The following is a 14,290-nucleotide window of genomic DNA, read 5'->3' as shown; positions in this document are numbered from 1 at the left end:
GAAAAAAAATCACATAATGTATCTCAGCTCAAATGTATTTGCAGGAAACTGAACAAATTTGGTAAGGATAACATTTTATGTCTTCCATGTCTTGCCTTGAGTTATTATTTTAATCGTCCATCACCATCTCTCCATCATCTTTAGAGTTGTTATTCTTAAGATGTAGATATATAACAGTGAACTACAGCTGAACTTCACTGGAAAGCAGTCCATTTACAGATATAGACTGTAAATCTGCGGGCCATGTTCACTGTGGTACTTTTGTGATCTCAGTACGTCCTGGAAATGTACAAAGCTATAAAGTTTAGGTGGTGATATTAGAAGCATTACCCTCTTGACCTGTCGGCACATCAAATACATTTTTTTGCTCTATAATATATAAAGTTGGTGACTCAGCCGACTATATATTTTACAAGACAGATCATCTCTTTCTCATCAGCTCTAATTATCAGCTATAATGTTGTCATTTGGAATCCAGTCATATTAAATCTCTTCCTTGATTTAATTACTTTATTGTCTTCATTTTCACATAGAAATATCTCAACTAATAATATTCTAGAGATAATATGTGCATTGTGCTGATTTGTGTAGACAGAACCTGATAATTTTAATTGCCTATTTTTGACTGCCTATCTTAAATGTAAATTCAATGGCGGTTCTCGGACTGCCATCATGAGGAATATGTCATTGTTTTGTGAATAATACCTTGTGTCTATTCTGTTTCTTTTATTAGGCAGTTGAATCTCTTGGCTGGTCTTAAGTTTACACCCTGAAAGGGGAGTGATGTATGAAATGGAGAGTTCTCAGTTCTTACATCATTATTGTGACCTTGAGCAAGACACTTTTTTTGGGAAGAAAAGCATTCATTAAGTGATGAATAACCAAACCCCCAGTCAAAGAGTCAAGTTACCTCTCTAGAGGTAGACAAGTGTGTGTGGATGGGCGCAGAGTCTTGTTTTCACATCCCTGAAATGTTAGTGTTTCTCCTAGACCCAGTATAAATTCCCACGGGAAACCTCTGGTCTGCTTTGGTAAATGGAGCAGAACAATCATCTGCCCCTTTTCATATTCACCACAAACATCAGCCCATACAATATGCTAAATCAAATATGTATAGGATTGAGTTTCACATGGAAACTGTAGCGTATTAGTAAACCAGGGAAGCAGGTTTTTCCCACTCACTATTCTTTCTATTCATCCACATGTCCATGTGTCCCATACTGGATTCCTGAGTCAGACAAAGACTCCATGGCATCTCTGTGACTCAGCAAAATGAAAAAGAGATTAGGGTTATTCCACAACGGGAAACTATCGATCCTCCTTTTATTTACATAAAAAATAGCCTACTCGTTACAGCCAAATACATGCGCACACACACACACACACACACACACACACACACACACACACATGTTGGTCTATGTGGTTTACAGGGACTCTCCATAGGCGTAATGGTTTTTATACTGTACAAACCGTATTTTCTATCCCCTTACACTGCCCCTGCCCCTAAACCTACCCATCACAGGAAACATGCTGCATTTTTACTTTCTCAAAAAAACATCATTTAGTATGTTTTTAAGGCCATTTGAATTATGGGGACATTTGATATGTCCTCATAAACCACATTTATAGTATAATACCAGTGTAATACCCATGTAGTTATACAAATTTGTGTCCTCATAAACCACATAAACAGGCTCACACACACACACACACACACACACACACACACACACACACACACACACACACACACACACACACACACACACACACACACACACACACACACACACACACATATCGTGTTTCCATGTCATATGGGGACATTCCATAGGCGTAATGGATTTTATACTGTACAAACCGTATTTTCTATCCCCTTACACTGCCCCTTTCCCTAAACCTACCCATCACAGGAAACATTCTGCATTTTTTCTTTCTAAAAAAACCTCATCCTGTATGATTTATAAGCATTGGCCAATGTCCTCATATTTCACCCTCTCCTTGTAATACATGTCATTATACACATTTGTGTCCTCATATGTCACAAAAACATGCACCCCCCACCCCCACACACACATAAGTATTGCCCCATATAAAGCTGTGTAAAACCAAACTGTATTTACAGATGTGCTATGCTAAAAACACAGAGGATTTCGACACAAGCCAGGGTTAAAGGTACACATTTATCGAATGCTAGAGGCTCAGTTTGAACAAAAAGGGAAAAAAACATGAAACTACAACTGTTTTCACTAGGGGTTTGGTCTTAAACCTTAAAGACCCTTACTACAACGCCCATTTTTGCAATGCGTCATCCCCACATGGTGGATGGGGCCTTTAATATTTGGAAGAAACATGGCTTAGTTATGGTTGGCCAACATAGATAACAATTTTGCATCCTTTACTTAACTTCAAGAAAAATTTGACTTTCCTGACTCAAATTTATTTTGATATTTTCAGATACGGAATTTTATTCATAAGCAGTTTTCTAACTTTCCTATTTTGCCGCCTAAAAATATACTTGGATACTTATTAGACTATCATACATCCTTGTAATTAATAAAACAATCTTCCTCAATGTGTCCGTTGGGTGGAGGACCTAAACCTGACACTGGAGGAAAATATTTGGGATTCAATTCTTGCCCGAAAACACCCATCATCAATTAATGTAAGACACATTAATTGTAAGACACATAACACAATAATTTAGATTCAGTTTAAAGTAGTGCATAGTTCATTGGTCCAGAACTAAATTAAACAAAATATTTCCTGACATTGACTCAATCTGCCCTTGCTGCACAACTAAACCAGCCACACTACTGCACTCTTTCTGGTCTTGTCCCAAACTTTCGGATTTCTGGGGGAAAGTCAGGTTTTTTTTTCTGTGTGTTTTTATTTATTTATAATTTTCTCTACACCATTAGACCCAAATCCCATAACAGCATGATTTGGTATTCTGTCGGAATCTTTCAAATTAAATATTTCAACTTAAATTTTAAGTTACATTTTCCACACACTCTCAAAATGGAAAAGATTTGGTTTGCATTGAGACAAAAACCAAAACTGTTTTTGAAAGCCTGGAGCCTTTTATAAGAAAACAACAACATTCCTTTGAATTTTTTAACATTTTTACAGAGTAAAAACTTGTACAAAACGAAATAAAACATTTACAAAACAGTTTTTGTTCTGTTTTGTTTATACTTAGTGCGTCCAGTGAAAGGAACTCAATGCTTTAGCATACCAAAATATTTTGGACAATTTTATGCTCTCAAATTTGTGGAAACAGTTTGGGAACGGTCCCTTCCTGTCCCAACATGACTGCGCACCAGTGCACAAGTCAAGGTCCATAAAGACATGGGTAAGCAAATTTGTTGTAGAAGAACTTTACTTGGCCTGCAGAAAGTAATAACCTCAACCTAATAAAACACCTTTGGGATGAATTAGAACGGAGACTGCGAGCCAGGCCTTCTCATCCAACATCAGTACCTGACCTCACAAATGCGTTTTTAGAAGAATGGCAAAAAACTTCCATAAACACACTTTCCATAAGCACACTAAACCTTGCGGAAAGCCTTTCCAGAAGAGTTGAAGCTGTTATAGCTGCAAAGGGTGGGCCAATTCCATATTAAATCCTAAGAATTTAGACTGGGATGTCATTAAAGTTCACGTGCATGTAAAGTGCATCCTAAGACTTTTGGCAATATAGTGCATATTTAACTTAGTCCTTGTATCCACACAGTTTGGTACAAACAGGTTATAAGTCCTTATGAATATTTTTCTTCATAAATAAATCAGTTTGTTGTTTGATAACACTTTTTTAAGGGCAGTTCACATTGCTTGATGAAAGTCTTTGACTGAAATGTTGCCACTTTTAATCTAATCTAAATAAAGGGAGAATAACAGTGTGCAGATCTTTTTTGTATTGTTCACATGTTGGTCATTTCCCACCAAAACGTTTACTGTTTAATTTGGCCTGTTCTGTGCCCTGCTCCATTTACACCGATAAACAAACAGGTGACTCCAGACTCCCTGAAGACACCATTCATCACTGCGGCATAGCATGACAGGTAAACTCACCATGAGGAACATGATTCAAACCACGGAACCACAATAAAAACCAAACAGAAAGTCTGCCTAGTCTGATTTGCAACAAGAGAAGATCGTTCATAATATCTCAATAAGCTTATAATACTTTTTATTAATTCACCAATGTCACTAACTATGCTACAGATTATGATGATAGCATGTACATTTATTATTAAGTAAATCATAATTATACGTATTTAACTTGGAAAAATAATCATAAGAAACATAGGCACATATGGAAATGTTACGTTACACTGTATCTGCCAAAGAGAAAAATATATGTGTGCTTGACGCCTGTCTCTATCATCTAATAACATTTCTGGTTTGTTTTTAATACCACAAGAATGTGAGACTGAGAAATTTGATATGTTCTATACAGGCATTAGCAGCAGACAAAAGAACAAGGTTTCTGTTATTAGTGAATATGTGATTTCTTTTTCTATTTTTAAAGATGGTGTTTGAAGCAAAAACGAATGTCAAATTCTAAATCCATCCTATATTCTTTTTTACCATCTATTCTTATTTTTACCATCTGTTTCTGCTGTTGGCTCTGAGATCGGACCTCTGGAGAAGGTCCTCTAATGTGAGGAATCAGAGGAACGCAGATGAGACACTGCTTCTCACGTCAGAGCCATTTGGAATGAGGTAGGAGAAGCCAAGACTATTCCCAGAAGCAATGTGTACCATCATTCCCATGCAGACACACAACGGAAACCCTTTTTAAAAGATTTCAGATGGCTCTCGCCAAAAAAAAATTCAACATTATGTGCTGCACAGAATTACTGTATTTCAATGAGGTCAAACAAGCAGATTTTATTCTGTCTATATGGCAGAGGTACCCAAGCTTTTTACTATGAAGGGCCACAAATCAAACTTGATTGAGGGCCATGGTCCGAATGTAAATGTTGCCTTATGTCCAACATTATTATATTAAATGTATTTTTTTTTAAAAATCCAATTCACTTATATTCTCAACATTTTAAAACAAATATTTAAAATAAAAACGGTAGCCTCCTCATGCACTACTGCCGTGCACACACATAATAAAACATAAACAAAATGTAAAGTCCAGGCCTGGTCCCCTCTCGTCCTTCACTGTCATCGCTCCTCCTGTTATGCTTCCGAGCTCCTCCGTGAGAGGATTCGAGACCGGTGTGACGCGCAGGTGATCCTCATCTGCAATCACACCACTGGCCTTGCACCGCTCTCTCGCGTCTCTCGTCCGCTCTGCTTGTCACACTTACAAATACTAACTTTTCTGGCATAAAAATTATTCTAAAATAAATATTGGAAATTCAGTGTTTGGTTGTGCGTCTCCTAATATTTCCCGAAAGCCCGCCTTTGTGCTTTGTGATCCTGTTTATTTTGTGCAGATGCTTTTATGTCTCAAATCAAGCGTATAGCATCAGTTCTGGCAGGTCACGTCAAATTTCGCATCAGCTGACTGTCAGCTGATCATGTGAGGTCAACCTATAGGGATACAATCACATCATACATACAGTATATTAGTTCCTTTATTACTATCAGCAGGTCTCGCGTTTCTCCAGAGCTCATTTACCCTCCTCCATCCCCAGCTCCTCTTCTCATCCAGTCAGGATTTGGTATTCTTATTACCCTTGAATCAGACTAAATTCTCAAATTATGCTGTAAAATAAATATTGACATTAATAATATCTTCAATACATATGTTGGTTCTTTTCTGTTTACCCTAAGGGGGGTTATCGCTGCTCCCCTGCTCTTATCCAGGCAAGAGTTCTTGCCTGGAACAGAATCACCACCAATCCAAACCGTGTGCTAATAATCATCTTTGAGGATAGTGATCCAGAAAGAAATGTAGATTCATATATTGTAATTTTATAAGCTCAAAAGCTGCAGATGTTTTCTTTTGAATATAGGGTCTGTTTTAGCTCATATATTTAAAAAATAAGGTGAAATGCTTCATTGGTTTAATTACTAACGGCTGCATCTCTATCTACTAAAAAGCATCTTGACCCAAGTACAAAAAGCTGTTCAGGAAGACAAACATTTCTGTAGACAATTGAAGCTATTTACTCCTGCAGAGATGGAAAGATGGTGGAGGAGGAGATGGGAAAAGGACATATCCGTCACTGGCCGAGTTATCAGCCAGACTCAAAGGATCGGAAAGGAGAGGCTTTCAGGATGTTATTGTAAATCAGAGCCGCTGTACATCAGTGAAAGCTGTAATTAATATAGTGTAATAAAGTGTAAATCAAACCTTTAACATTAAAGGGGGAGCCTTTACCTCCTGGTTCATCTTATGTGGTAAATATTTGTGTTATCACTCTACAATAATTTACATAAACATGAACATGAAAACATCTGTCCACTTGCACTGCAGAAAAAAAATGTTTGGTAAAAAAACTTTTTTACGAGTCTATCGGATGTTGATAATATTGTAAAATCTCTGTGTTATACATTTAACAACCAATCATCAAAACATCGTAACAATTTTTTGTTGTTGCAATATTTCAAAGATCGGTTGAAATTACAAGCTACTTGCAGATCACCTGTGGGCTCCTTTGAGGACACATGAGAGCAGCAAATCTTTGTTTTACTTAGGAAATAATTTTTAACAAGCCAACAAACTATTGACATTTTATTTTTATAGTATTATTATTTTTTAGATTACAGAATTTTTTTTTGAAATAATTGAGAAAATAAAAATAAAAACCTTTATTTTCCAGGTGTGCTTCCACACCCACGAGGGCCCGGTTTCACAGACAGATTAAGCCAGGATTAGGCTTTAGTTCAATTAGGGCATTTAATTAGTATAGCTTTTATAAACATGCCTTAGAAAACAACAACAACAACAAAAAACATGTTGTCCATGTTAAGAATAAACAATGGCATTTATATTTGAAGATATCAGTGCAAGTTGCTTTCAGTTCAAACGTGAATTTTAACTTGTGACAAGTTCTGAATTTAGGAAGCTTCCATCACAAAGCAACTGCACTTAGACCACTACATAGGCTATACATTTTTAGATAGGCCTACAAAAAGGCGTCAGAGAAGTGTATGCTAGGAGTGTCTTAAGAATGTAGCCAAACCTTACAGACCATGATTTGCGGAATTACTACAAATCAGTGGATTCCCCAGATATTAGATAGGTTTCCTGTTTAAATGGCGCCACCTCCTGGCGGTAATGGAATAACGGAACGCGTGACTTTTGTTTTGAAATGCGTCTGTGAATACCGGAAGTGTGCAGCAGTGGCAGCAGAGCAGAAGCAGCATGAGCATGGCGTACACGGCGAAAATCGGACCGTCTATTTTGAGCAGCGATCTGTCACAGCTGGGGAGGGAATGTGAGCGAATGATGGAGTGCGGTGCTGATTATCTGCACCTTGACGTTATGGATGGGTGAGGAGGAGTAAAGTTTGCAATTCTTCATGAAACTAACTTTCTCATCTCACCTAATGTTGACAATGCAGTTAGTTATCGAATGGCCCAGAGAGAACTAATACCATATAAAGCTATTTTAATGACCAGAAACATAATATTTAACTGTCCCACATTCTGGCACATAATTGGCACATAAACTCTCACACATTACTAAAATATAATATTCCTAAAAACAACAAAAAATAAAATAAAAAACAGTAGAAAGTATAAGGATATGAAATATTACAGTTTAAATTACTTATTGCTATTTAAAAATGTTTTAAGGAGTAATATTTTTCTGTGATGGCAAAGCTGAATTTTCTACATTATTCTGAAATGCTGATTTGGTGAGCAAAATAGATACATTTGTTATTGTCAGTAAAAACAGCTGTGCCAATATGTTTGTAGAAACTCAGGATTTTCTGAGGAATACAATTTTCAAAAGAACAATCTTTATGGTTTGTACTGTCAATTTTGGTTAATTGAATGCACCCTTGCTGAATAAATTAATTCAGGGATGGGCATCTTCGATCCTGGAGGGCCACTGTCCTGCAGAGTTTAGCTCCAACCCTAATCAAAAACTGCACCCACTTGTAGATTTCTAGAAATCCTAAAACATTAATTAGCTGGATCGGGTGTGTTTGATTAGGGTTAGAGCTAAACTCTGCAAGACAGTGGCCCTCCAGGACCGATGTTGTCCATCCCTGAATTAATTACTTACAAAAAAATAAAATAAAAATCTTACTGGCCCCAAACTTTTAAACTTTAGTGTTATGTATTCATTTATTTTTTAATAAGAAATGTGAATCGTGTCATACAAGCCAAAATTTGGTCTCAAAATTTGCCCCATACTGTGATGGATTATTTGTCTCTAACTCTGTTATCCGTTCTGCCATGATGCCCATGTATTTTGAGTTTCAGGCTCTATTTTGTACCCTATTCATTGTAGTGCTGCAACGACGCGTCGACGTCATCGATGACGTCGACTACGGAAATACGTCGACGTTCGTGAAATGCGTCGACGCGTCGTGTCAGACGTTCATCTCGCGTAATGTTGGCTTCTGCTCCTGGTTCTATCACAAAAACCTAGACCGCAAATATCAAAAGTATGGGAATACTTTAAACAGAGGCCAAACAGTGTTTCCCACACATAGACTAATTTGTGGCGGACTGCCACATAATCAATAACGGCCGCCACATTCGTCATTCATTCATTTTTACGCTATTTAAAAGACGCACGCATATTCGTTTAGCTGCATTTCCTTAACTTCTCTCTCCGCACTTTTGCGCGTCTACTCACTCACACACACACGCGTTGCATTCGACCGTAAAACAAGTTTTATTGCATTTTGGCGCATTTAGTATGACATAGCTTTTAAAACCAGAGCAGTTGAATAACAGAGTTGCGACACGCCTTCATCACGCGGCAGCGCGCGGTCATGGCGCTCATATAATTCTAAACAAACCAGCGCGGTGTCAATCAATACAGACCAGTGTTTCCCAACCGGGATCCCGAGCAAAAGTTGCGGGGACGCACTTACACTTCGGTTCATCTCGCATCTGATGACGCATCTTTAATATGGGTTGTAACTTGAAAATAATGCTGTATGTATGTTTCTGTCGATGGATACACGTGCTGACTCCTCAGGTATACACTACAACAACAGCGATAATAAAAGAAAAACGTGGGCAAAACGGTCTCTCTTTGTAAACTTTATAAAACGCATGCGAGTGCTGCTGTACGTCCGAATATGAGCAGTCATTTTCACCGTCATCACCCCCGTGTAACCAGGAGACGCGAATGAGAAGATCTGTCTTTGTGCACTCGTCCCAAAGCGCGCAAATATTGAGTTATCTTTCAAATCCTGTGCTTAAACGGACAAACTCACAAAAAGTATGTCAAAATGTCATAGCCTACTCTATGCCTTAAGTGAACTTTATACAGAAAATACGACGACTATCCGTTGGTCTTAAAGGGGCAGTAGCATTCACTGCTGTCTGTTTAATGTCAAACAGAAGATAAAGACATCACTCACTGCTCCTGACTGAATAGCTTTTGTAAGTTTAATAAGGATTATTTTTTAATTTTAAACAGTTAAATGTGTGGTTATTTTACTTTTGATTACTTAATTCCATTTCTCTACCTAAAAACTAATGTTAGACCTACCTGAAAATCCTGAAAAGCATTGTTTATTTTATTCTCATCTTTGCTCAATAGTATTTATTTGTGCTGCTGCTTCTATTTAAGTTATCTGTTCTTATTTTCTTTATTTTCATTTGACAGTAGTCCTTTTTCCCCTGAACATAGCAAATACCGAACTGTACTGAAACGTGAACCTAAAACCGTGATACAAAGCGAACTGTGAGCTGTCTGTACTGTTACACCTCTAGCGTAACTTATACGAGGGGGTGCCACAGAATTTTGAAAAATTTCAAAGGGTAAAAAAATTAATCGTTAGATTAGTCGACTAATCGAAAAAATAATCGTTAGATTAGTCGACAGAAAAAATAATCGTTAGTTGCAGCTCTAATTCATTGAGATACATATAATAAAATTATTAGAACATTTTATATAATTAAGTGTATAAATAATGTGTCAGAAGTTAAGACATTTAATTCTGCCTCCCTGGCTCTTTCCTTCATCTTTGCATCTAAAGGCATTTTGTTCCAAACATCACATTTGGGCATCCTATGGTGGAATGTTTACGAAGCTGTATCGGACCTGATCCCTTTTTTGGTGAGTTCCAGTCTTTCATCTACTCTTTCTAATGCATTTGAGCTACACTCATTCTGTCCCTCCTCTTTGGGAGAGTTTCGTTATTAATCTGCTAAAGTGGGTTCTTGTGATGTTTTCACTGTCTCTCTGTACTGCTAAATAAACATTGCTTGTAGGATAAACCATCACAGTGTTTGGAGGGTTTGCTTACTGTTTGCTTTATTACAGACATGCATATGATGGTGTCCAGACCAGAGCAATGGGTAAAGCCCATGGCAGCAGCTGGAGCCAATCAGTACACTTTCCATCTAGAAGCCACAACCAACCCTGGCAACCTCATCAAGGAAATCAGAGAGAGTGGCATGAAGGTCTGTACAAAGGGGGGAATAACCAGTATATGTATGTGTTTCTCAAATTTGATGTCTCAAAAAGACCATGGCTGATGATTAATAACTATCAAATGCTGCTGTATTGAAAAGCACAAACAAGAATATACAATGTTAAAGCAGCATGTATAAAACAGTAATGCTGTTTTTGCCTTATTTGGAAGAGTCATGAATATTAATGTTGAGCTCTGGTCTGATTGGCTTATTTCAGCAGCTCACAGCAGTTCAGTGAAGCGGCTCGTGAGTCCTGACCATCCTGACACAACACAGACCGGCTAAATGACACTTTAAGCAAAACATCTCAAATGGAGATTGATAAAATGCAGCTTACTTGTTTATTGGTGTTTTCCGATCAATCGCGCACGAGCAAGAGCTTGTGTTCGTGCAGTTTCCAGATTTCAGTAATTAAATCCCCCAAATAGAGCTTTTCTGTGAAAAGAACTCAAACTATCCAGTGTTTTACCTAAACATGTCCAATCTGGCAACCATATGCACGCGAGCTCTCTCTCGCGCACGAGTAATCTGAAAACACCAGTTAACAAGTAAGCTGCATTTTATCAATCTCCATTGACTATCGTTTTAACTTATATGGTGGAAAAGGTGACGTTTGCTAGAAGTATCTGTAAGCGAAGTATCTACGGTTGTATTTTGTAATACAAAATAATATTAACCTTTGTCATTAGACACACTATTTAGTTTTGTATGGTACTTGGAGTATCCTATAGTTACTGTAAGCATCTTGCGTCATCTCTAGACAATGCGGTCTCTTTAAGAAACTTTCAATTTAATCAGAAATTGTTTAAACTGTTACTGCTTGCAGGAATATAGTTATCCCTTTCTTCAGTTTAAGACTGAAATGGTTTTGCTTGAAATGGGCCGAACAAATGAACGATTTGTTGTGGTATCCGATTATAATAAACCTCGACCATGTGTCATGAGAGACGTTTTTGCTATCTTCGAGTGTCTTGTTTACCATCAGTAGATTCGGCTTATTTGGACAGATGCAAATGTTGGGGGTTTGCATATAAATGATCCCCAATGCTTACGTCATGGTTGAGTTTATGTTGAGAAGCACATTTTTTCTTTTGAGTTTTTGATTTACGAGATTTACATAAGAAATAGGACGCAATGGTGTTTGAGACTCACAGTGCGATGTCCATGTACTGAACTCTTATTATTTCACTATGGCAAGGTTAATTCAATTTTTCCTTCTAGGACACCTTTAAGGTATTTAAACGGTTACTTCACCGAAAAGCATATGGCTTTGTATCAGTACAAACACTGGAGTATATTCAAATGATCTTGCTCCCCCCCTCATATCCCCCTGAGACGAGAGATTTATGCATTTTATTTTTGGAAAAATTCATCCGGTGATGGAAATATAGTCAATTTACGTAATCTGAGGAATTTTTGGCCAGAGGCTAAAGACTACAGCTAGTAGAGGGAGCTATTTCTGCATGTTTTCAGCATGGGAAGTGGGATCACACTCGCAGCTTCGCTCGCAGCTGCAGGCATTTATGTAGACAGAGCTGAACGGGAGCAAAGTCAGTTTTTCAACTTCTCAAATTAATTCCTATGAAAGTTAAGCTTTCAAAGGCATGAACTGAAAATGTGCCAGACTGAACACGCACGCGCTGTGAACGTATGCTGCGAGCGCGGTCGCGCTTACCTCGGCTCTCATGAGAGCTCATTCATCAAGATGAATGTAATCTGACTCTTGATGCGTTTGTGCTGTGATACTCCCTCAGCAGCTAAATCACATTATATTGAACAGAAACGTTCAGTTTTTAATTGTAGTATCTGTTCTCTAACTGAACTGATTTTATGAAGATGAACCTGATGGGAAAGTGATCCAGTGATTCAGTAGCAGGGGCTTTGGGAGTGGCCTCATAGGGCAGCGAAGCATTCTGGAAATTTTTGTATTTCATCCCCATGAGACAAAAATACATTTTCAGTTCTTTTTCAGTCTAGAAAACACCAAAATTCAAAAATAATTTCACATTTATACTACATTAATGACCCAGCCAGTTTAAAAACAGATTAATCTTCCTAGTGCTGAAGTACCCCTTTTAGTTGCACAAAAAAAACAGGCTTGAAATTAGAGACTTTGGAAAAGTAATAATTTAACTGGTTTAAAGGAGGTGTCAGTAAACCCAGATTTTGATGTATACAACTGAGAACTAGAAGTGGAATTTTTGTTTGTTTGTTGTTGACCTAGACCAAGTGCAACTCATAGTAAAAGATTTAACAAACGTCTTATGATTTTTATTTTTGATGCAGGTTGGTCTTGCCATCAAACCTGGAACAACTGTTGAGGAATTGGCTCCATGGGCTGGACAGATCGATATGGCTCTCGTCATGACAGTAGAGCCTGGCTTTGGGGGTCAGAAGTTTATGGAAGATATGATGCCGAAGGTATGCAAATGTATTTCTGCCTCTAGTAGTCTCATTTTGATTCCTCAGACAACAATATTGAACTTATGCATCTCTACAGGTGAGTTGGCTCAGGGGTCAGTTCCCTTCTCTGGACATCGAAGTGGATGGAGGAGTCGGCCCAGACAGCATCCACAGATGTGCAGAGGTACACAAGTCACTTATTTCTCACATATTCCTTTGTGTGAATACAAAAGCAAGAAACTATTAAGTAAGTGTTTTACTCATCTTTACTTGTTTCAACAACCCTAGGCTGGAGCAAACATGATCGTGTCGGGCAGTGCCGTGGTCAGCAGTGATGACCCTCGTTCTGTAATCGCCCTTCTCAAAAATGTTGTTATTGAGGCAATCCAAAAACGTTCTTTAGACCGCTGAACATCTGGACTTTTTACCTCAAGTCTGTTTTTTCATCCACCACAGAAAGTCATTCCAGATTCTTAGATTTGTAATGTAAAAAAAATGATTGAATGCTCAGTGGTGCTTGTGAACGGACATTACCCAATGTTGGATGTGCCGAGGGTGTGTTTGCACATCTACAGACCACAAGAACTGCCATTGCACATCTACAGACCATGAGAACTGCCTTTGCAAAGACTCTTGTTTGAATCTTGCAGGAGTTCTCAGATGCAAATGGCCTTTAAGAACTGTGACCAAGACAGAATCTGTCTGTTCTCTCCCCAGTGACATCCATTTGACTATTTCCCTTAAATGAACCTAATTTGCTTTGATTTCTCACTTTGTTGTGTCTCAGTGGATGAGATGAAAAACTACGTAAACAGTTATTTGTCCATTGTTCATGTTTGTTAGTTATCAGGTAAAGAATGACATTGTAATGCACCTGCATAAGCTTTACATAATGCAATACATTTTCTGCGAATTATGACAGTTTAAAAGGATTTTGACTTTATTGAACATTCCATCAACCAATCGTTCTAGTAACCTGATAAACATGTGACTCAGAATACTTTAAACTGTGTTATTTGTCTGTCTGTTTTGTCCATTGATGTCATATGAACATGCATTGAGGGTAGAAATAACACAGCAATAGGTTTTAACACACTGATGTCCGTCTGTTAACAGTTTATCCAAACGGATATGACAGATTTTAACACGTATATTACTACAGTGTTGAAATTAAATGCATTAAACAAATATTAAAATAAGTGCATACATAACAGAAGCAGATGCTTTTAATGTCAGTTGTAATAATTTCTAAATTTGCATTATCAGTCTACAGCCAGGACCTGAGGATAGCAAAATCTGTGCTTTC

At 37.8% G+C, this 14,290-nt stretch overlaps 1 protein-coding gene across 1 annotated transcript; it reads left to right on the top strand.

The window, feature by feature from the left end:
- The first annotated feature begins 7,300 nt into the window (after window positions 1-7,300).
- rpe (ribulose-5-phosphate-3-epimerase) lies at window positions 7,301-13,995 on the top strand. The gene is made up of 6 exons (XM_067443781.1): window positions 7,301-7,464; window positions 10,143-10,222; window positions 10,430-10,569; window positions 12,868-13,002; window positions 13,082-13,168; window positions 13,273-13,995. Exons 1-6 carry the CDS (start codon window positions 7,337-7,339, stop codon window positions 13,393-13,395), a joined length of 693 nt encoding a protein of 230 aa, XP_067299882.1. The 5' UTR covers window positions 7,301-7,336; the 3' UTR covers window positions 13,396-13,995.
- The last annotated feature ends 295 nt before the right edge of the window (window positions 13,996-14,290 follow it).

Source organism: Pseudorasbora parva, chromosome 5 (assembly GCF_024679245.1).
Source record: "Pseudorasbora parva isolate DD20220531a chromosome 5, ASM2467924v1, whole genome shotgun sequence".
Classification (NCBI taxonomy): Eukaryota; Metazoa; Chordata; class Actinopteri; order Cypriniformes; family Gobionidae; genus Pseudorasbora; species Pseudorasbora parva.
This window is presented reverse-complemented; position numbering and strand designations above follow the sequence as displayed.